This window comes from Cynocephalus volans, chromosome 9 (genome assembly GCF_027409185.1).
Source record: "Cynocephalus volans isolate mCynVol1 chromosome 9, mCynVol1.pri, whole genome shotgun sequence".
Taxonomy (NCBI): Eukaryota; Metazoa; Chordata; class Mammalia; order Dermoptera; family Cynocephalidae; genus Cynocephalus; species Cynocephalus volans.
Window position 1 is genome coordinate 6,344,169 of NC_084468.1, and position 24,454 is coordinate 6,368,622.

Consider the following 24,454-nt stretch of genomic DNA (forward strand, 5'->3'; position numbering starts at 1 on the left):
GTTTAGCAAATCCCAAGTTTCATAAGAGACTTAGATGAAAGTATTCCAAGGTACGTTATAACCAAATTGTGGCAGGAAATGGAAAGCATAAGAAATACTCAATCCAGAAGAAGGTGATTAAAGAAAAATCTCAAAATAATTATGCTGAGTGAAAACAGCCAGAAAAAAACAGCACGTACTGTATGATTCCATTTATTTAAACAAAACAAAACAAAACACAATTCTAGAAAGTGCAAACTAATCAATAGTGACAGAAAGCAGATCATGATTGCTGGGGGTGCGGTGGGGGGTGGGATTACTGAGCACATGAGGAATCTTTGGGGGTGCCGATTGTGTTCACTCTCCTGATTGTGGCATGGGAATGTCAAGCAGGGAATGTCAAATGAGCCTTTCTTCCTTCCAGGGAGCCGTGTTTTCCCACCACGATTCAGTGCACTGCCTCTGGCCCCTGACATGCGAGGGCTTTTCTGTAGACCAGATATGATGCAGGAGCTCACAGCGTATGTCCTTGCAGAGCTGTGTTCCATTTCCAGTTCTTCTCCAAGGCCTGTCTCAGGCACCTTCTCTCCAAGAAGACTTTGCATGTCACTCCAGGCAGAAATATCCTTCCCCTAGCCTACAACCTCTAGCCTTCTTTAGAGCACTTTTTTACCTTTTCATAGGATTAGAGTGTTTCCTGAAAAACAAATAGTGTGAAATCTGAGCTTTTCAAACCAAGACTTGTATTCTTCTAAGGGACACATGGACAGGCACGTGAGGGTTGTGCAGTCATGGGAGAAACCTGGGCCGTCATCTCCTGCCAGCCTCTACTCATGTAAATATTTTTCCTGATGTTGACTGCCTTGAAACATCTGAATATCAATGTGTGAATATTAAAAACAGTTTACATACATGAAACAAAATTCTACTTTTTTCTGTTTTTTTATCGTGATAAAACACATATCACACAAAACTTACCATTTTAATAATTCTAAGTATGTAGTTAATGGCATAAGCACATTCACACTGTTGTGCAGCCATCACCACTGTCCATCTCCAGAACTTTTCCATTTTGCAAAACTGAAACTCCGTCCACGTTAAACAACCCCCATTCCCCTCCCAGCCCCTGGCAACCACCATTCTACTTTCTGTCTCTGATTTTGACGACTCTAGGGACCTCATACAAGTGGAATCATATAGTATCTGTCCTTTTGTGTCTGGTTTATTTCACTCAGCATAATGTCCTCAAGGTTCATCCATGTTGCAGCATGTGTCAGAATTTCCTTCCTTTTTAAAACTGAATAATATTCCATTGTATGAATATAACACATTTTGTTTATCCATTCATCCATCAGTGGACGCTTTGGTTGCTTTTATAATTTGGCTGTTGTGAATAAAATTCTCAACATTTCTAAAGATGAAACAAAAGATTTCAAAGAAGTATTATGTTTGTACAGGCTGCTTTTTGGTTTGTGCTTTATCTCGCTGCGCTGTGCAGGGGAGAGGATTACCTATTTACAGTGACCTGCCTTTAGGGGCTGGGGTCGTGAAGTCTGAGAAGCATCAGACAACGTCCTACATGTAGAAATGCTGTAGAGACTATCAGAGGTAGTGGTGGGAGAGAATGAAATGAACTACTCTGTTGAGTGAGAGAACGGAGTGAATGGGTTCCTGCATGCATCTAGAATTTACTGAGTCTTATGTGCTGGGCCCTGCCCTGCCCTGGGGGAGTGCCTGTCCTGGTGAGTGACACATGGGAGACAAGCACGGAGTGAGGAAAACACAGAGAAGTTGAGGATGCTTCGGAGGGGCTCACTGGGAACTAGAGACTCAAAGAACAAACAGTAGATTTTTAGGAAGATGAGGATGGAGGGCGTTTCAGTCATAGCAAAGAGCACGATCCACAGACAACAAAGAGCGTGGAGCGTAGGCAAGTGAATGATCTGGAATGGCAAAGTCCCAGGCGCGTGGGTGGGAGGTGGCAGAACCTTCCAGACCCTTCCAGAGTACTTTATCTGGGATCGGGTAGGAGGGCCTTGGACACTGTCAAGAAGTCTGAACTTCCCACAAGGAAATGAGGGGCCTTTGAAAGGCTCTCAGCAGGATGGCAGTGGGGTTTGGTTCACCTTTGAGGATGACAAATAGGGAGGAAATGACAGCTAGACCTTAAAAGCACCAACATCCTTGCTGCCTTTGGCTGCTCCGAGCAGGTTTCCACCACTTGTTCATTGGAAGCCTTTGGGATGTTCCTCCGAATCCTGAGCTAATGAACTCTGAAGGGCTGCTCTCTCGCCTCCCCTGTCCCCCTACTCACTGCTCTCTGGTTTGGGGCTCATCCCCCCCGCCAGGTGCGAGGAGAGTTGCTGCGGGAGAGAGTGCAGCAGCTGGAGGCCCAGGAGGCATGCTTCGCGGAGTCGCTTGCTGCTCTGCAGTTCCAGAAGGCGGCCCGGGCGACGGAGACCTTGTCGGCATATGCTGCCCTCCTCAGCATCCAGGACCTGCTCCTGGAAGAGCTGAGCGAGACAGAGACGCTGACCAGGTCAGCCTGCACCCAGATCCTGGAGTCGCACAGCCCGGTGAGTCCTCCTGGGTTCTTTCTGGTGCCCGCCTGTTGCTTCCACCCTCAAATGGGCTACAGCCACCTGTCCCGTCTATACTGCAGGGTTGTGGTGAGGATTAAGTGAGGTGACTCATATGAGAGTGCTCGGCACTCTCTCAACCCAAGAGGGCTCTGTTTCAATGCCTCTGAGAAGCAGCGCGAATTGAATTTGCACGTCTCTAAAACTGGGATGCATTTTCTAGTCACCAGCATGTCACCGTTTAAAGGGCAGTATCATTTCTTTCACAGCGCTGTGAAAAACAACAGTGCGTCTTTCAATGAATGACATTTAAATGCAATGATATATTGGATTATTTATTATTTTTGTAATTCTAATTATTACCATGATTCGTACGTGCCACATTTTTTCAAGGTGTGAGAGGTATATCCATAAAATGAAAGCTATGGTAATAAATGTTTGGGGGGCTACTTTTAGGTCCTTTATGTGTAGATTTTAGAATTTCATATATTACCTATTATTGCAATAATTACTTATAGTGAGGAAAAAGGACCTCACATTTATTGAGTACCTCGTGTGAGGCAGGCGAGAACTAGTAAGTTGTAAATTGACAGTGCTCTCATTTAAGCATTAATAACTGTTTACTTAACTATACTTCTTCATTAAGAATCATTTAAGCATGATTAATAATAGTTGAGGTTTTATGCTGCTTTACAGTTACGCTCTTTGTCATACGTTATGTTAATTATTGAGCCATGCTGTGACACAGGTGGTGTTATGATGCTCCATTCTCAGGTAAAGAAAGTGGGGGTTGGGCAGGTGGCAGGTCAAGGTCTTTGTGAAGACCACATGGGTAATAAATGAGAGGAGTCAGAAATTGAATCTATTTCTGATTTTGACCCGTGATGTCATGTTCATGGACTATACCAGTTGAGTCAGCCAAGGGCATTTCCCGTGCTTCTTTAAAACGTGAAAAGCAACTGTAGACTCTGAAGAGTCCAAGACTGTTTTCTGAGCAAACATTATGTATCATGCCTGTGACAACTATTTTAGGAATAGAAAGGAAGTAGAGGCAATATAGGTTTTCCAGCACAAAACACCCAGATGCTGGACAAATAAAAATAAACATACTTTTTAATGCTTTATGAGCTCACAAAAGAATATGGGAAACCTCCAAGGATATCCAAGATATATCCTAGAGTAAGCTGAGCTCAAAGAGGTAGGTAAAAGCAAATTCAGAAGCTAGTTCTGCCATGGGGTGAGGGCTAAAATCTGGAACCCAGGGATTTGGGAATTAACTTTCAGAGAATGGGAAAGGAGGCATGAAATGTTCTAGTGAGGGGTGAGTGGAGAAAGGCACCTGGTGGCAAAACCTGTCTGTCTCCACACCTTCACCAGGTGTGGGGGAAAGAGTCCCTGTGAATTTTTAATCAAAGTCTTCTGCTAACATGGAGAAAGAATCCGAATGTATTTTAGCCATTCAGTAAGGAGTTCTCCAAGGTGATAAGTTAAATTAAAATAGTTCCAGGTTGGTTGGCGGGTACAAAGACAAAATATTCTCAATGGGTCATCTCAGGACTCCACAGATTAAGCTCGCAATTGAAAAAAAAAGTCACTGAATACTTAAAGAAGCAAGGCAAGATGCCTACATGCAGGAGAAACAAAAAATAACAGATTAAGATCCCAAAGACTTTAGGTATTCGAATTATCAGCACAGAATATAAAATAATGTTTTATGAAATTGTTAAAGGAATTAAAGATAATACAAAACTGATTTAAAATTTCATTTGCCTGGAGCATGTAGCAATCCTAAACTTGCATATACTGCATAAAAGACTCAAAATAGCAAAAAGAAAAATTGATAGAACAGGGAGAAATTGATAAACCTGTCATCGCAGGGGACCGCAGCACACTTCTTTCGGTGGCTGATTGATCAAATGAACTGGACAGCACATTTAACAATGTGCATATGTAGAATCTCACAGCCAGCCATTAATGAATATGTACCTTCTTCGGCACACACTGGAACAGTTATAAACAATTGACTATCCAATAACATTTTGGCCACCTTTTGACCGAGGGCAATTAAGTTTAAATCACTTAAAAAAAGATATTTACAAGATGTCCATACCTTGGACTTTGGAAATTTTAAAACATACTTCTGAATAATTTGTCAGTCAAGGGAATCATAATGGAAATTTTAAAATACATAGCACAAGAAAGTAATGTAACTGTGACATGTCAAAATGTGTGGAATTCAGCCAAAGCAGTTTTTAGAGGGAAATTTTTGCCCAAAGTATATATTAGAAAAGAATAAAGGCTCACAGTTAAGATCACATAAAAAGTTAGTGGGTAAACAATGAATGAACCTGTAGAAAGTAGAGGAAGGAGTATAGCGTAAACAAAATTAAAAAAAAAAAAAACTACCATTGAGAAAAATCAATAAAGTGAAAAGTTGATTTTTTTGGAAAAAAAGTCTAACGAAGTATATAAATCTTTGACAAGACAGGCCATTAAAAAAGAGATAACAGACAAATAAACATCACAAGTATAAAAAGCAACATAACTATAGATGCAGTAGAGTTTTTAAAAATAAAAGAATGCTATGCTCAACTTTATGTAGATGAATTTGAAAACTGAAATAGAGAATTTTCTAGAAAAATATAAATCACCAAAATTGACTCAAACAGAAAAAAGTGTGTATAGCCCTATGATCATGAAAGAAATCAATTCAGTAGTTAAAAATCTTCCAACACACACACAGAAAACACCCAACCCCAATAGTTTTACAGGTGAGCACCACTAGACTATAAGGTATTTTGCCAGTCTCATAGAGAAATTATTCCTGATGTTATAAAAATAAGGAATATTCCCCAACTCATTTCATGATGCTCAGATAACCTTGACACCAAAACCAGACATGAATAGTCCAAGAATGAACAATGAAAGTTCAATCTTTCTTGTGGACATACATGTACAATTTGTAAACAAAATATTCAACATAATCCAGCCATCTCTAAAAAATTTTTAATACATCATGGCCAGGTTGAGTTTATCCCAGGAATATAAGGTTGGTTTAACATTAAAACAATGGAGAATAAACATATGATAATTTTAGTATATACAGAATAAGTATTTTATTGACTTGAACACACATTCAAGATAAAAATTAACAAGTTAATAATAGAAGGACAGCTCATCAGAGCACTTACCCCAAACCCACAGCAAGTGTTGCCCTTTGAGGTGGTTAGCACAGAAGTGGACCTCTGCCCTGAGTTCCAGATGGAGGACATGAGCCGTCAGAGGGAAGGACAGGTCCGAGGTCATTTGTGAGTCAGGAGCAAACTGAGAACTAGGAGCCTCTGGCTTTTACTTCACGATTCAGCTACTCTTTGTAAGTGCCTGAGAAACACCCTCAGTCAGCCCTGAAACACCTAGTGGTGCTTTTTACTTGAGACCACCTGATTTCTGTTAGTAACTGGGGAGTACAACACTTACAGTTTCCATTTTATCTTAAAGCTTTTCAAAGCTTCTTATCTCCAGCTTGTTTGGCAGTGAAGAGTCCCTAAGTCCTGTACTGGAAGCAACTGAGAGTAGATCAGATGACGTCGTGTTACTAAATTGCTGGGAAGGCCATGGAGATGATGCGCGTTTTTCTCCTTGGTTTGCATTTGGAGGGAAGGCAAGCCTGTTGTTCTGCTCTAGATAACTAGACTTTCATTCTGCAATTTTATCATTCTGTGTAAATCACTTTCCTATTGGGATTGGGCATTTAAGCTGTTAAACATACAGGAGAACTAAAAAAACATGAAATGAAATGTTTTGGAAGAAATGACTAAGAAAACTATACCAAGTGCACCTCATCTGAAGAAAGATTTAGACTCATTTTGTGAGATTGGAATATCTGCAGGTACAGTTGGATCAGAGAGTCCAGGGGCAGTGATGGGCAAATTTCAATAGGATGGACTTGCTCGTGACAGACGATGTGACCACAAACTAACGGTACCCACCGTATTTGCATTTCCATTTAAATTGCTGTGCATCCACTTCTCCAAGCCTGACCCTTTGTGTTTCCCCTGCCTGACTGCCCACGTGCCCCTGGTCATCCCTCTGTTGATTCTGCCTGAGTTTTCTCACTTCTGACTTTGGCTGCCTGGCTCCACCGCTCTGACATATCTAGACCTGAGAAACAAGAATAGCATTAACATTAGCTAACACGAACTGAGCTCTCGTCAAGTCCGAGGCACCATGTAAGGTGTTCCAACAGTAAGTTCCCCTATGACATCTTTACACCCATTCTACAGATGAAGGAGTTGAGGCTTCAGAAGGTTAAGTCATTTCACTGAGGTCCAGTAGCCTGAAAGCTGACTCGAGACCTTCTGCCTCCGCAGCCCGTGCTTCTGTCCTAAAGTTAAGGTCCACCTGCCTTTCTGAAAGATAAAAATGATCATTCACAGCCCCGTCCCACAGCTCCACATTTAAACATCTCACCTCTCCCGACTCCCTCCTTGAGACCCTATGTTTTAGCACCTGGGTCCTCGCTGCTCCCTAAGCACTCGAGACACATTCAGGCCCCCTCTCTTTGAGGGATCTCTGCCGAGAATGCTTCTGCTGCGCCTCTTGCAAACTCCTCTCCATATGTTAAGAAAAGCCCAAATGTTGCCTTCTCTGTGAAGCCATCATGATTCCCTTGGGCAGCAGTGGTCTCCCAGCCCTGTGCTCCCGTAACACTCCATCCTGAATCTCTGTGAGAGCAGGTGATGGCATTTCCCATCATTGTGACTGTGTTTACACAACTGTCTGCCTCATTAGGTTGTGAGTTTTCAGAGTCTGGGGACCATGTCTCATTCACCCCTTAATCCCTCGAGGCCAACAAAGGGCCTGGAGCTCTATCTATCTACCCATCCATCCATCTACCTTTCTGTCCATCCGTCCATCTTTACATCCATTCATCCATTCACCCACCCCTTCCTTCCACCTAGTCATCCATCCACCCACCCACCCATCCATCCATCCATCATCTGTCTGTTCGTTCATTCAATAGATACCTATGGAGTGCTTACTAGAGGCAGTGGAGATGAGAGATTGATCCAGAGTCAGAGAAACCTGAAGTCACTCCTGACTGTGCCTCTTGCCCAGCTCTGTGACTCCTGGAGACTTACTTATACTCTGTGCCTCAGTTACCTTATCTATACAATGGGATAAGAATAAATTTCTACCGTGTGTTATTTTGTGAAGATTAAATAAACTAATCATGTAAGAATATTGAGAATCAAATCTGGCACAGTATAGGCATTACATAAATCCTAGCTGCCGTCATCATCATTATGATTATGATTATGATTATGATTGTTACTGTTACTTCTTCCATGAGCCAGGCACTGTGTCCCCGTCCTCAGCATTTAACACCTAGTGAGGGAAGCAGATGTTAAAGAACACAGTTCCAGAACTAGGCTTTGGATTCCAGTTGTGCTAAGTGGCAGGCAGATGCACGGGGTATAGCAGGGCCTTGGGAGACGGGACTGGGGCTCTAGGAGCACTTGCCATCAGCAGATTATCAACAGCAAGACTCATTTCCACCTTATTTTCTATTCCTAACCAGGGCTCACACGTTACTCGAAAGGCCATCTCCCATGCTCCACTGCTTCCTCTGGTGACACCAACATGCTAGGGCTTGAGCCTTCCGTCCCCTTACAGTGAGGTGGGGCTGGCATCTCAGTAGAAGTCTGGTCTCTGACCCAGGCTCCTGGTCATGCTGACAGCCTGCAGAACACACTGTTGGAAACTCTGTATTGGATTATGTTTCCATTCAGGATGCTACAGCGAGAGGGACAGTCATAGTTACAAATCTCAGCGTGTTAGAAGCCCTGCTCAGTAGCATTCAGAGGCTTCCCACAGCCCTGGGGACAAAACCCAAGAGCTTGACTTATATCTAAGTCTCTCCGTGCTATGGCCTCAGTTTGCCTTTCTGGCTGGTATTTTTTTTTTTCCTTCTGTCTTGATTCATGGTTCTTGAGTAGTGTTTCTGAGCCTTTGGGGGCTTTGAGACTCTTTCAAGAATTTGATGCAAGCTTTGGCCCCTCTGCAAGAAGGCAGACCATTTTGTACATATTTTAGGAGGTTCAAGGACCACCATCCCCTGATGAAGGCCATTCAGGACTTCTTAGGATTAAACCCCACCCCATCCTCCACCCCTATTTACAGCACTGGACAATCTCATGAACATAGGCTAAATGTGTTTGCATTCTCCAAGGCCTGGGGCCACCCTGCCTACCTGCATTACCCACCTAAGCAAGCTGGCGACAGTTTCTTATGCTGAGATTATCTGATTCTGGTGGTCTAAGAAAGCAGATTTCTTCTGTTTGGCCAGTGAGAGGCAGTGTACCTAGTGGTTAGAAATGCAAACACTGGAGCCCGCTCGCCTAGTCTCAAATTCTGGCTGTCACTAGATAGTTGCATCACCTGGCAAATTACTTTAACTCACTCTGCCGTGATTTCCTCATCTGTAAACAAGAGAGATAAGAGTATGTATTCCAGAGAGTTCTTATAAGGATTCAATGATATTAAGTACCATCAGCATTAGCTGCAGTTGCTATGTTCCAGCACGGCTTCCGTGCATGGTGGGTGCATGCAGGTACTGAACAATGTGCTGGTGACAAGAGCCAGCTGCCAGCTGCCAAGCACGGTGCTAAGCACTGCAGACAGGAAGAAGGAGACACAACACTGCCATTAAGAAGCTCATACTCTAGCAAAAAGTACAGAACAGTGGTTTTGGGTGACTGCAAAAATGGGGCGTATACAAGGTAGTGTGTGGGCACGTGAGGAGAAGGCATCTCCATCTCCCGAGGGACTTAGGGAGCCCTTTGCTGCAGTAAACAGGGGGAGGCACTGCAGGTGGAGGGAGCGGCAGGAGCAGAGGCATTGGGGTGTGAGAGGTTACAGTGCTGCCACATTGCACAGTGGGGCAGGCTGCACAGGGGAGCCAGGCTGACCAGGTTGTGCCAGGCTTCCAGTACTGTGCAGAGGAGGTCAGATTTTGTCCTGTAGCCCTCCTGCCTTCTGCAGTGGGACTCACCACCCGCCCCCTTCTCATGCAGGAGCTCCAGGAGCTGGAGAGGAAGCTGGAGGACCAGCTGGCGCAGCAGGAGGCGGCCCAGCAGCAGCAGGCCCTGGCAAGCTGGCAGCAGTGGGTGGCCGATGGGCCCGAGCTTCTGAACGAGCCTGGGGAAGTGGATTCTGAAAGGCAGGTGTCCGCTCTCCTGAGGCAAGCCCTGAGCAAGAGTCAGAAGTTACTGGAGCACCACCAGCAGAGGTAGGCCATGTGCCCAGTGTCCCTGGGTGGTGTTAGTCCCCTGCAGGCCTGCAGGAACCTGGCTTCTCCAGCTCAGCTGGACATCGTCCACCTGGGATCCCACGCTCCTGCCTAAGGTGTCATCCAAGCGCTCAGGCACAAGCTGCTGGCTTTGAAGCGTATTTCTTCTTCCCTGACATCTTCTAAAATTTATTTACTTATTTTTTGGTTTTAATATCATTGATGTTTTACTAAACATCATATTTTTAAACTTTTTATTTTGAAGTAATTATAGACTCACAAGAAGTTGTGAAAATAGTATGGAGAGGTCCCCCCAGTAGCCCCCAATTGCTCACATCTTGCATAATCATAGTACTTGATCAAAATCAGGAATTGACATTGGCACAAGGCAACAAATTAAAGGTCTTATTCCAATTTCAGCATAAACAAAGTATTTTATATGTTGCTTTTGTGAACCATCTTCTTTTTTTGTTCTTTGTATTCTTTTCAATTAATATTAGACAAATAGCCTTTGCCCATGGCATTAAGAACTCTTTAAAAATCATAATTTTTAACAGCTCCATAATTTTCCACTGTGAATATCATATTGATGTGAAAAGGATAGAGTACAAACTATATACAGTGTGATTAATTTTTGAAAACACACACACAAATTAATTGGAAGGAAACAGTCCAAACTTTAATGGATGTGAGTTCTGGGTGGTGAGGTTACAGGTGATTTTAATGTATATGCTCATGCTTCTCTGTGTAAGCACAGCATCAAAGTGCAGTTCAGTTCGATTGAAATGATCATACGAGGGGGGCTGAATCTGTCGGGTTGGAAGGAAATGCTCAGAGGTGCTGATTTAAGCTGGGATTTTAGGGTATATAATATTCATTCATGTGATCCCTGGAGGAGATTGCTTGTGATGAAGCTTTGCTTTGAGTTGTACCTGCAAAAGGATTAGGTTTTAATAGTAAGAATGTGGGGCGGATCCATGAAGCCAACTTTCAGTGGCTGAGGGATGGGTTAAACAGGCCCCTGCGTGGAAGTCAGGAAGCCTCATATGAAAAGGTCCCACCCCGTCTTGTGGTCAGAGCCAGGACCACCCTTGGAAAATGGTCTGGGTCTGCTCCAACACAAGGGTGCCTGGTGGGTATAGACCCCAGATCTTAGTCTTCCTGGTCATGGCCATGAGGACTCAGGCAGAGTTTTCAAGGTAGGATCACAGATCACCCTGTAATGACACAGAAAAGTCTCCTTATGGCTTTCATGAAACTTCTCACTTTGACGACCCTCCTTGATATGTTATTTGTGGAGCAGTGTAGGCAGGAAGAGGACAGCAAACAAGCAAACCTCTTCTGCACCTCTCTCTATATAGAGGTCTAAAAAAATTTTTTTTTTTTTTAATGATGAAAGAAAACGATATCAATCTGGTCAAGGCACCTAAAGAGGGGTTGGGAGGCCATTTCAGCTTGGGCTTTAGGCACATCTCCAAAGACAACCTGAAGTTTTGAACTCTTGGAGTCAATCACATCCAAAGACACCCTGGACTTTCAGACTTTTCCAGTCAATCACAAGGGTCACAGTCTCCTGGAAAAATAATGCCCAACACATTTGCCAACCACCTGTTGACTGTTATTCCACACACCTCCCATCAGACTGAAAACAAGTCCCAGCTGAGGACCGTCGGACAGACTGCCACCCCAGCCCTTACTGCCTAGACTGCTGAGAGGCGCGCGCACACATCACGGCGTCTGACAGCAACCTTCGTAACCTCCCCACTTCCGACTGGTCTTCTGTCCTTGACAAGCTCAAACTGCTTTGTTCTTCAGAGTGTTTCCCAGAGTAACTGGGAGCATGTCCTGGGCTGCGGTCACTCACACTTGGCTCAGATAAATTCTTTGCTGTTTAAGCTGTGCCTCAGTTTCTCACCAGATCCACAACAATGGATCATCGTAATAACCAGATGATCTTCCCATCGTCTCACTTTATAACAAAACTGGACTCATGTAGATTTTATTTTCACTCTAGTTTGAGAGAGGAACAACAGAACAGTGTTGTGCTGGAAGATTTGCTGGAAAATATGGAGACTGACACCTTCGTGACCCTGTGTAGCCAGGTAAGAACACGCTAGCCGTATTCTGAGTCCATCCCTTGCCAGCCCCTCGCTTCACCCTTTTCTCAGGGTTCACATCTCCTCGGTGGGAGGGTCAGGAACTGCAGAGCAGATTTATGAGAAGCCCCTAGCACAGGGCCCAGGATGCAGAGGACACTCAGTCATGGGTAACAACAGCAACCAGAAGAAACCGCTTGTCGGTTTCTCTTCTGTGATTTCACAGGCACCCAAACATCCTTCCTTCTCTCGATCGTAAATAAGTTTAATATGCCAGGAGTGGGCTACACCAGGAATAAAGTTGGAAAGGGAAAGCTGGGCCAGAGCGAGAGGCCAGTGCACTGCACCCCGCATTTCAGCTTGTCCTTGGCCACAGTTCAGTGCTACCTCCCTTCCTGAGACAGAGCCCTGAGGCTGCGGGTCTGGAGCCATGTGCAGAACCGTTCACCTGACTGCTACCAGTTGTATTTTATATGCATCCCGAGCTGGGCTTCCCTTGCTTCCCAGTTTCTGTAAGTACCAGGAAATATAACTTATGACAATGACTGATGCAGACCACAGGCCCTCTGCAGGAAGGTGCTTGCTGGTTTGATGACATCTGGGGTCACGTTCTGCAGTTCTTTCCACCTTTCCTTCTTGTAGTTCCAGCTGCCATGTCTGTATTCAGAAAAAGAAGGGAAAAAAATAGAACACAGTCACTCCACCTGCCTTCTCTCTTCAAGAAAACAAATGCCCCCAAGTCCCTGCAACACGTTCTATTCACCTCCCAAGGAAAACAGGCCTTGGACCCCACCAGCTGCGAGGAAGCCTGCAAGTAAAATACTTCCTCCTCAGCCTCGAAGAAAAGAGCAGGGAGAAGGGTGGGGAACACGCTTAGGTGTCCAGCAGCAGAATCAGGCACAGCTGTCCTCGGGCACACATGGCTTCCCAAATGGATTTGTTCCCTATGGCTGCGGTAACAAATAACCACAAATCTGTGTTGGTTTAACACAACACAGATTTATGATCCTATAGTTCTGTAGGTCAGAAGTTTAACCTGGGTTTCTCTGGGCTAAAATCCAGGTGTTGGTAGGTTTGTATTCCCTCCAGAGGCTTTAGAGGGAAGAAAATCTGTTTCCTGCTCCTTCAAGTAACTGACAGGATTCGGTGCCTTGCGGTTGTAGGACTGGGGTCCCAGTTTCATTGCTGGCTGTCAGCCAAGGGACAGTCCAGCTTCTAGAGGTGCCTGCATTCTTCAGCTCCCTTCATCCATCTCTGAAGCCAGCAATACTACATCTCTCTCTGACCTACCACAGCAGGAAGGGTCTCTGCTTTTAAGGACCCACATGATGATTAGGTTGGACTTACCTGGATAATCCAAGATGACCTCGCCATCTCAGCATGCTTAACCTTATTCCCATCTGCAAATGTATTCCCTTCACCATGTAAGGTGACATATTCACTGCACTTAGATACTTTGCAAAGTCAGAATTCTTTTTAGGAGACAGTATCAGAAACTCAGCTCAAATTGGTTTGAGCATAAGAGCAAATGTATGGGCTCCCTGACTGTCCCCCAGAAGAGCAGGGCTGGGGTCTAGGGACTCAAATGGCGAAAGGACTGTCTCTGGGTCTTTCTGCCCCTCCATTTCTCTTCTTGTCTCTTTGTGCCCACTGGTAAGCTTTCTCCACACAGAGGGGGACATGCAGCTACCCACCTTGAGTTTATGGCCTTTCAACATCCACCTGTCCTTTGCTGTGTAAAGTGCTTCTCTCTCCTGGCTTTGCCATATAAAATCCCAGAGAAGGTCTCTGGGATTTTCTGGGGGGGTGGGGACAGGTGGCCAGGCATGCCCACCTTGTTACCGGGAGTACCTATTTCGTGTGTCTTTGCAGCATAGAACAGATTTCCATGCCCCAGCTCATTGTGTTCTCACAAAACCCTTTGCCACAGGTATTATTATTACCCCCATTTTACAGATGAGGAGACCAAGGCATAAGAAAAATAAGGACACATGGTTCTCTACAGTGGGGCTGGGAGCCCAACATAATTTTTCTGGGGTGCAGGGTCTACACTTTCTTTTTAAGCTTTTTATTTTGAAATCACTTTAGATTCACAGGAAGTTGCAAAGCTGAGGGTTCCAGACAGTTTCCCCAGTAGTTGCTCTAGTATAACATCAAGACCAGGAAGGTACATTGATATAGAATGCATGTATAGTTCTATGTCATTTTATCACATGTGACTTTGGGTGACGACCACTACCACCATCTAGATACAGAACGAGTCCACTGCCATAAAGATCTCTCTTGTGCTGCCCTTCTGTGGTCACACCTGCCTCCTCCATCTCCAACCCCTGGCAGCCACTATGAGTTTTGTCAAGCCTGGAATGTCACATGCATGGACTCATGCAGCATGTGACCTGTGGGAACTGCCTGTCTCCACTCAGCACAGTGCCCTTGAGTCCATCCAGTTGTTTCTTTTTATTGCAGAGTGGTATTCCATGGTATGGACATGGCACGGTGTCTTTAATTGTCCACTGGTTTAGAGACACTGCAGCTGTTTCCAGAGCCTGCACTGTTACCCCAGTGCCGTATGGCCTCGTGGAACACAAGCAGAAGAAGGGTTACTAATTGCCCAGCTGTGGGCCAGGGCTGTAGCTGTGGTGGTTTGGGGACCACCCAAGTGAGCTGAGAGTGGCCGGAAGGCAGAGAGGAGGCCTTGAGAAATGTCTGTCCTGGGAGACAGGGTTGCTGACCGATAGATTTTTATTGACAGCTCTGTGAATTCAGGAACATGTTTTCCAGATTGAGCTACTAAAATATTTATCACCCTGGGACAAAAAAATCCAAAGAATGGAATAAATTAATAACTGTTGTTCGTTAAGTGTAGAGGCTATGAGGGTTTGAGCTTCCTCCCTAACTCCTGTAGGAGCTGAGACTGGCGTCTTACCTCACGAAGATGACGATGCTGCCCGGGGCCACGCTGCGCCGGCTCCTGAGCGTGGCCATGCCTGCAGCTTCACAGCCCCAGCTGCTGGCCCTGCTGGATTCAGCCAGCGAGAAACATTCAGACCACGCGGCAGAAAACAAGGGCAGCAGGGAGCAGGCCGACCTGGGCAGGAGGAGGTGAGCGCGGCACAGGCCGCCTTTGGAAAACAGGAGCGTGAGCATAAAGGAAACCCATGCAGGGAGGGGGCAGGCCTGCGGGCTTTCCCCAGCTGGCACATCCCTGTTTAGAAGGGTCACCAGGAATCCTTTAAGTCATGGTAGGCTCCAGTCTTTTGTCCAGACTTCCTAGTTTGTCACCACTTTTATTTTTTCAAGTAGAATCTTGAGAAAATGAGGTTACCTGGGGCCACAAATATGTCATACATGCCCATTAAAGAGAATGTAAAAATGCATAAAAGAAAAAAAAAAAGAAATGCCCGTGGGTTCTACCATCTGGACAAAATGGCTATTAGCATTTTGTTACATTTCTTCTTTCAGAATGTTTTCTGCTGGGTTTTGTGAGTGTATTGTGTGTGTGGTGTGCGTTAGTGTGTCTGAGAGTATGGGTGAGTGTATTTGTGGGTTAATGTGTATATATGTGAGTGTGCATGAGTGTGTGGTGTTTATAGGAGTTGTACTTGTGTGCATGAGCGTGTAGTGATCACACAATAAATACAGCACTACATTCTGCTTTTCAGAACCTTACAGCAGAAGCAATTTTTATTACAACTCTTGTCCATACACAAACATCATCCTATGCAATTCTTATCCCCTGTACTATGTTTCCTACTATTTTTATCAATTTGAGATTTGTACTTTCCTCTGTCATTGAAACATCTTTATAGGTATTATTTTTACCAGCTGCCTAACACCCCACCTGAGGGCTGTGGCATAGTGTTTGTAACTGTTATCCTACTACTGGACATTCAGTTGGAGCCCGTTTTTCCCTCAATTATGGGTCAGTCTGAAGAGATACTTGCCTTTAGGATGGGGGTCTAGGTGTGAATTGGGTCAGTAAAGTCTCTTTATAATGAAAGGCAGGAAGCTGGCGTGTGGGGTGTGGTATGAGGCGGGTTTGGGGGACAGCTAGCAGCACCCCCTGAGAATAGGGTACATGGGGGACGCGGCTGCAGCTGAAGGCCAGGCTGCAGAGCTGCATCCTCCGCCAGGTCCACAGGAGGTGGGGACGGGCGTCCAGGAGCCCGAGAGCCTGCTGACCCAGCACGAGGGTGTGGACGGGCGTGTGTGGACAGTATTTTTCCTGAAAAACAGGAGCAATGTCTTTTTATCAGAGTCGTAAAGGGGCCTCTGACTCAGAAAAGTGGGATGCACTGTTGAGGGCGCATAGGGCTGGGGTGAGAGGAGGAGGGGGTGAGGGGACAGCAGTTGTGGGCGGCGGCGGGAGTCCAGGGCAGGAGAGCGGCCCACCGGAGCCCTCCCAGCTCCCGCGCCAGCCAGGGCTCAGGGAGAGGGCCGGGCATGGGCGTGGCCAGAGGGTTGGTGTGGGCGTGGCCAGAGGGCTGCATTTTGCAGCCTGGTATTTCTTGGTGCACAGCTAGGGGTTCATGCAGAGAGCAAGTATTCAAGGTGACCCCGGAGTAGGCACATGCATGGTCACAGGGAGGCCACTTCTACCTGGGGACCACCCATGAGGACCTTGTTGTGGAGCTGCCCCTTCAGCCAGCTTAGTTTGGGAGGCTGGCATGGGGGTTGGGGGGTAGGATGGGCAGGCTGAGCTGGGATAGAACAATAGGACTCGGAGCAGCTGTCACCAACTGTGGAGCATGAGCATGCCCTTTGTCTGCCCAGTCTCATGGCTGCCTGGACTGGATGACTTCTGGAGTCCCAGGCCACTCACCTTAGTCTCCGAGGGCAGGGCAGTCACTACTGTAGTCGCCCAAGCACCTGGCGCCTGGTCATTACATCATTTAAGAGTCTTGGGTTTCAAGGGTCTTAGATTTCAAACAGCAGAAACTGCCTAATCTAAGCAAGAGCTGCGTGTACTGAAGGACGTGTCAGAATCCAGGGAAGAGTCGTCCAGGCCCCAGGAAGGGCAGGGCCAGGGAAGTACCCCGTGCGGTACTGCTGTCAGAGGACCATCCTTTCTGCTCAAGAACTGGACTCCTGGGAGAGAGAGCGTGCCTGGCCTGGCGAAGGAGAAGGGCCGTCTCCATCGCCACTCAGGCAGGTGTGCAGTGCCGAGGCAGGGAAATTAGCTTGGCACAGACAGGACCCTCGGGTCCACACTGTCGTTTATGGACTTAATCTCAACCCAAGGCTGCCACACAGCTCCGTCCTCGCTCTCCTTCAGTCTAGAATCACACACCTTCGCATGGCCTTAGTGCTCCCTGCCTAGCCCACCTTCCAAGCTTCTGCTGTGCTCTCTCGACTTCTGTATTCATATAGTCATAAAACATTTATCAAGCTCCCGGTACATCCACTGTAGGTGCTAGGACTATGGGATGCAGGGGTAAGAGGCAAAGCGCTGCCTCCATGTAGCTCGCTTCTCTCAGTTGTCCCCGCCTCTAGGCAGCCTTCCTCTGTCTGACTGATGTCACCTGTTTGTGATCCCCTGAACTGGGGATCCCTTGAGGGCAGAGACTACATCTTGACCAGGCCCAAGAAAGTGCTTGATCTGTGTGTATTGAGTGAGTGAAAGAACAAATGGAAACTTTCAGGGTTGTTGGTGTCATTGAGGGGTGAAGCCCTGTAGGGCTTTTTAGGATTATTAATCACTTGAAGATTCTTTTTTTTTTTTTTTTTTTGTGGCTGGCTAGTAAGGGGATCTGAACCCTTGCCCTTGGTGTCATAACACTGCACTCTAACCATCTGAGCTAACTGACCAGCTCCTTCTATTTTTTTTTTTTTTAACATAAAATACTCCTTTCTTACCTTTAGGAAACACCAAGGCTGGTGGCAAGCCTTGGAAAGCAAACTGCGAGAAGACCTGATAAGTAGGGGATCAGAAAAGATGCTCTGGGCCCGCAAGAGGAAGGAGAGGTAATGAGGGGCACCTGCTCAGGTGTGCTGGGGAGGGTTTGCCAGCTGCCTGTGGGCCGGGATGGGCAGGCAGGAGGTGCCAGAGAAGAGGAGGGTTGCTGCAGACATACCCTGGCTCCTTCCCTGAAGAAAACCTGTCTTGATTCAGGGCTTAGGTTAGAAGCTGAAGATAAGCCTGTAGCTCTCAGTGGGAGAAGGTTCTCGTAACATTCATTAGCCTCTTAATTACTGTATTTATTTTAGCTAACGGCTATTTTTAATGAAATGTAATTAGAGGAAGAATTCCTCATAGCTCTGCAGACTTCACTGTTCACAGAGCCCTTTCATTTCTTGCATTGAGCCTTCCAGAAAGGGGGAATGATAAAACAGAAGCTCGGGAAGTTCAGATAAAGATGCCCCAAGCCTGCAGCTGGTAAATAGTGGCCATAGATTTTGGGGCCAGCTAAATGTACCCCTTATTTCCCTAAACTTCCAGGCTTGGGCACATATCCTTCTATCCAGTGCCTTTCTCTTTCTGCTGTGGTTATTGTGCACCTAGAGATCAGAGGGAGGTGAGGTGCAGAGCGGTTTTAAATTACTGCACACCATTAACCAAGTGTCTCCTGCGATTCCCACTACAGAAGATTTAGGGGAAAAAAATTACATAGATTTATAATGAGTTTGAAAGTGATATCCATTGTGTGGCTGTCCAAGGCAAGTGTCTTCCTGAGTCCTGTCCCTTCCAAATTTCTCAAGGCTAAGGTGAAGTTGCTGAGGCCAAGCTTCACGGGTTGTCCACGATAAAAAGCTTAGAGCCATTGATAGCAGGCTGGATATCAGAATATAGTCCGAAAGGAATAAGATCAAGATATTGACCCAGAGAAGTAAATTCAAGCTCAGAACAAGAAAATTAAATTCAAGCTATATAACTGTAGAGTGTTCCACTAGGGAGTTCCTAAGCTGCACTAGTAGAAGTAGAATGGGGACAGATGAAGAGATGTGATGGCCCCACTGTCCTGGCCACTGTGCTAGCCTTCGCCCAGCCTAGGGGCACCATGGATCTATGTTGGGAGGAGGAGAGATTATGTATCAGACAGAGCTGGGTTTGAATTCTTGCTTGGACTTACTAGCTGCAAGGACAAGAATTAGTGGTGATGGCAACAGAGCTTGTACCTGCCACATCCCTTCAGGAAGGGCCAGCAAGTGTGCCAGTGATGTCCAGCAGGTGAATGTCCAGTGACATGGGCTTGTCTGCACTTCTTGGGCAGAGAGACAGCCCTGAGGCTTTCAGGTAGCCCAGGTCTCTCAGGGATAGTCACGGCCATTGTGAACAGCAGCCAGGGATTCAGAGGCTAGACTGCTCATGGACAGGATCCCAGCAACCCTTTTATGGGACATTCCCAAAGTGTGCCAGACTCTTCTATTTCAGACACATTTTGGGTAAGTTGTAACTGTTGCTTTGTAACTAGGCTTCATCAGCCTGCTTTTAGTGCGAGGTCCCTATGATGTACTGGTAAATGTTGAACAATTAGCTGGTAGGAAGAGGGGTGCAGAGCTCTGATTTGTAGCCTTTGCCGATTTCCATGGTGCAAATACTCCCACCGTGGCTGATTTCAGGCTAACAATGTGATGAAGAGGGGCTTGCAGAACTTCTGAAAATTTAAGTCGTGGGCCACTAAGATTTGACTGCACACGCCATTGCCACAAGCTTCCACTAATTTCAGGGGCAATGTGGTGACCGAAGGGAAAAAGCCTTTCTTTAAAATGGCACTTGGTTGGGGACCACAGGATCCAGGTGGGGCTTTTCCTGGAGAACTCTATCAGAATACTGAGGTGGGCCGGTTGCCAAAAATGTTAAATTTGATCTTCTGTTTTTTCTTTAGCATATTAAAGAAGACGTGTCTCCCTCTCAGAGAGAGGATGGTATTTTCTGGAAAAGGAAGTTGGCCACACCTGTCCCTGGAGCCCATTGGTGAACTGGCCCCTGTACCTATTGTAGGGGCAGAGACCATGGATGTACTAAACACAGGCGAAAAGCTCTTTATATTCAGAAATCCAAAGGAGCCGGACATCTCATTGCACGTTCCTCCCAGGAAAAAGAAGAACTTTCTGAATGCCAAAAAGGCTGCAAGGGCCTTGGGCATGGACTAGTCCAAGGGAAAGCTCCAGAGGAGCATCTGAAGACAGATTATTTTCTCTTGCCCACCTGTAGGTGTTTGTTTATAATGTACAATTTGCAAACATAACAGCACAGGCATAAGACACAGACTCTCCCAACACGCACTGACTTTCACAAACGCAGTTTAATCTGGTCTCATGAATTTCCAGATGGCGCACTCTGTTGCACATCACAGGACATGAGCACTTATTGCCTCCAGCCCCACCTCACCAAGGACCTGTAGGAGACCCCTGCCCCCCAATTCACATCCCACTATCTGGCTGCATGACACACAGTCTGTATGTTGAAGGCAAGGTTCTCTGTTCTTATATTTTGTGCTTTTTACATATTCTGTTTTTATAAAGGGAACTTTTTAAAAAAATAAATGTATTTTACACAGAGCCCTTCATAGTGGAACTCATTTTGGCTTATGTAGGAACCCTTTATTTTTAATTATTTCTTGTGTTTTGGTCCCCCTGTTGTGGTCTTCAACAGAGAGATTTGCTCTCTATCACTACAGTTGCCAAAAATGTGCCGCCACTACAGTATAGCAATGCCAGTTCGAAGCAGAGTTATTTTTTCCATTTTACAAATGAGAAAATCCAGAGGCATAAAAAGGCGAAGCAATTTTTACAAGATGATAAAGCTAATAAGGAGCAAAATCAGGATTTGCACTTTATAGCCCCAGACCCTTGACCTTGCTCCTGGCCTTGATCACATAACAACCCTCACTCCTTTGCCAAGAAATAAACTGCGTACAAGTCCTTGTATTTTACAAAGTGCTTTTGTATGTCTCGACCCTTTCCATCTTCACAGCAGACAGTGTCTCACTGGGGCTGGGCCACAACATTGCATGAGCTTTGCTGAGAGCCAGGCAAGGAATGCGATTGCAGTGGATCTTTTCTGAGGGTAGGAAATGATTAGGGAGTCCTGTCACCAGCAAGGGGAAGAAAAGGATTGCTGATGAAACGTCAGTCATGTGAGAGTTGCCGCTAGACACTGCTGACTGCTTTAACCCTCTTAATCGTCACTAATACCCCAGCAAGGTGGGCATCCCTATTCCCAGTTTACAGCCAAGGAACATAAGACTCAGGGAGTTTAAGTAACTTGCCTGCAATTACACCATCGATACGGGAGGAATTCTGGGTTTGAACCTGGGTCTTCTAACTTAAAAAGCCCTATCTGCCCTGGATATCCGTTTCCATTAACAACCTGAAGGTCAAGTCTAACTTGCAGCTTCCTGTCAGCATGCATGCTGCACAATGAACATAGACCTCCTCCAGGGGCTGCACTTATCCTGGGGGGCGGCTGGGTAGCATCATCATGAGCTGCCAGTTGGCCACATCGCTGCAATAGTGGATATGCACAGTCGCAGTTCAGTACAGGAGAGAAGAGCTGATGAGTCTGGTTTTCCCATCAGAAGGCCCAGTGGGCAGAGTGCAGACAGAGGAAGAGCAGTGATTTTCACACACAAGATAGTGCGGTGGAGAATGCATGGTCTTTGGAATAAGCAGACGAGTTCCAATCCTGCTCCACTCGTTGGCGGCTCTGTGTTCTTGGGCAAGTCACCTGACCTTTCTGAGACTCATTTTCTTCATCAACAAAATGATGAAATTCCTTTGTTGTAAGGATTAGATGCTACTAGATCTGCAAAGCACTTGGTGGCGTGGGCATGCCACATCTTTGTCCTTCTTTACCTCTTGCAGGTGACTGTATGACTTTTTTATACATTCCTGCTTCTAGAAGGGCTCTGCTAGAATCATTCATGGTTGAAAGTAGGTTGCACACAAGGATTTCAAAAAAATAGTTCAAAATCATAAGCTGAAGGCTGATTGAAGAGGCTATTAGCAACAGGAGGTGCCCACGCTGTTCAAAATCCAGCATTTGAACCTAATAAAAACTCCCTATGTTAATAGACAGAGAAAGTCTAACTACTGATTTACCTTTTATAAACCTACTGCATGAAAAACACCAAGATGTGTTGAGGAAAGCTTGTGTTTCTGGAACTAGGTAGATCAAGTTTCAATCCTGGCTCTACGATCCTTGAGCAAGTCATTTAGCCACTCTGAATCTCAGTCTCTTCATCTGAAAAACAAGGGTCCTAATATCTACTTTGGAGAAGAGATGATGTAAACAGTGAAGATATTGGATATTATGTGTACAGTACCGGATAAAATGTTGGGGGGCAATAAATGTAGCTTATTATATTTTTATTTATTCACAAAATCAAGCTTTGCTGTTCTTTTTATTCCTGTGGCCACACTGGATGAAGGCAGTTTTCTTGCAGGGCTTTTCCTGCCACAATCTGTGGACGCCTGCTCATGAGAGAGAAGCTCCAGGGAACTTGGACTGAGGACTTGAACTCAAGTCTGGGCTCTGTTACAAGCTGCGGCAGTGGGAAAACGCTAAGCCTTTCTGAGGCTCAGCTTCCTGAGCTTTGTCTTCTAAGAGTTTAGACTAGTTGCATTGACAGACACAAAAATAAATAATTTTTAGATGAAAAAGATAAAACACATACATGAAAATCCTGCTGTGGGAATTTGGGAATGAGATCGAACCTGGCAGGGGATATTTGGAGATAGCTTTCTGCTAACGACTCCCAAATCTTCATCTCCAGATTGGACTTCTTCTTGGGCTATAGACACAATGAATGCAGCTGGCTGGACACCTCCTCCTGGACATGTCACACATGGCTCGACCTCAGGATGGCGAACCCTGAACTCATCAGCTTCTCCTGTAGAACCCGTTCCACCATGCATGTCCCCTCTATGACTGGATGGCACCAAGCCAGAAACCTACAAGTCATCCTAGACATCTCTGCTTCTCGGCCCCCAAATCCAATGACTAGATCTCACTTATTGTACCACTGAATTAGCTTTCACTTCCATGTGCTCCTCGTACCTCCACGGCCACCCAGGCTGAGGCATCATCCCTCTTTCCCAGATGGTGCTGGCAACTTGTTTCCCTCCAGGCTGGCCCCAGCCAGTTTGCTAACGTGAGAGCCTTGTCTATCTCAGTCATGCCCTTGCTGAAAAACCTCCAAAGGCTCTCCATTGCCTACAGACCTCCATGGGTTGTCCTCTGATTACCTTCCTAGCTGAGTCCATGGTGGAGAAGCTCCTATTTCCAAGGAGCCATCAATTGGCAGTGAGACCCAATGGGTAAGGTGGATCTGGGTTGCCTCCTGGATCTGCCATTTCCCAGCTGTGTGGCCCTGGGGAAGCCACCTAACCTCTGTGAACCACTGATTCCTCACCTGCTTTACAGAGTTAGTGGAATGATACTAATAGATCTGCAACATAACCAGAGCCACTTTAGACAAACCCAAGTACAAAATGGTGACGCCCACCTCCTCCCCTCCCCTCCCCCCTTCCATTTACGAGAAGCCTCCTGACTTAAACAGAAACCCCTTTTGCTTCCACAAGGACACAGTTCTCCACCCAGATCCACATGAGCATAATGCCCCTCCTTGATGGTATCAGCCAGCCCTTGGTGCACTGTATAAGCTCTACCACCCCCACACTTGGTGCTGTCCCCCATTTTCAGGGCAGCCCTGGGCCCTGTGCCACTCTGAGCACAGCCCGGCAGATTTCTTTCTTTAATAAAGCTTGAACGGTACCCGGCATCTCGGCTCACTTTCTTTCAGGTACCTACCATGTGCCTGACACAGGGGCACGCACAATACTTGTTAGCTATTGTTATCATTGTCTTAGAAAGTTTTTAAGCAGGAATAACAGCAATCTGACTTGTGTTTTAGAAAGGTAACGCTAAAGGCCCTGTGGAGGATGAACCAGAAGCAGAAGCAGTTACTCAGGCCTTTTGTTGACTTCCGTCCTCCATCGTGCAGCTACAGACAAGAGAGTGAGATCAGTTCCACTACTGCCTTGTGTGAGCCCTCGCCGCTCCGGCCTCCGTTTGCCAGCAGCAATAGCAACTGCTACCACAAAAGCAACAACTATGCCATCACTATCGAATTTGCCTTATCTGTACCAAGAACATTATTTGAAGCTTTATCTAAATTTTTTCTAACCCTCAAAGAGACCAGGCAGAAGAGATGTTATTCTTCCTATTTGACCGGTGACAAGCTGTGAAATGACTTACCCATTATTACATGCACGGGGCAATGACCACTTCTCACGCAATGGCATTCCCCTGCTTATCCCCAATTTTATAGCACCCCACCTTCATTTGGGCAATAATGTGCTCAGAGGAAAGGGATTCCTTCCCCAGACCCAGGAGATGAACCATTATTAGTTGTCAGAGTTTTGTTTACAGGCTGTGGGAGTGAGGCTAACAATCTTTGCCTTTTAACTGGGGATGGTTAGAACATTAAATTTAATGTATCTATTGATAGGCTTACATGTCTTTTTTTTTTTGGCAGCAGGCTGATAACAGGGATTGAACCCTG

The 24,454-nt window shown here is 45.9% G+C and overlaps 1 protein-coding gene across 1 annotated transcript in view; it reads left to right on the plus strand.

The window, feature by feature from the left end:
- Positions 1-20,366, plus strand: part of EVC2 (EvC ciliary complex subunit 2) — a 149,723-nt gene extending 129,357 nt beyond the window's left edge. The window contains exons 17-22 of the mRNA XM_063108511.1: positions 2,328-2,555; positions 9,635-9,849; positions 11,864-11,951; positions 14,851-15,047; positions 17,808-17,909; positions 19,772-20,366. Of these exons, the coding sequence (XP_062964581.1) occupies positions 2,328-2,555; positions 9,635-9,849; positions 11,864-11,951; positions 14,851-15,047; positions 17,808-17,909; positions 19,772-20,039 (1,098 nt within the window). The 3' untranslated portion in view covers positions 20,040-20,366. The remainder of the gene's footprint in view (positions 1-2,327; positions 2,556-9,634; positions 9,850-11,863; positions 11,952-14,850; positions 15,048-17,807; positions 17,910-19,771) is intronic.
- Positions 20,367-24,454: the final 4,088 nt, after the last annotated feature.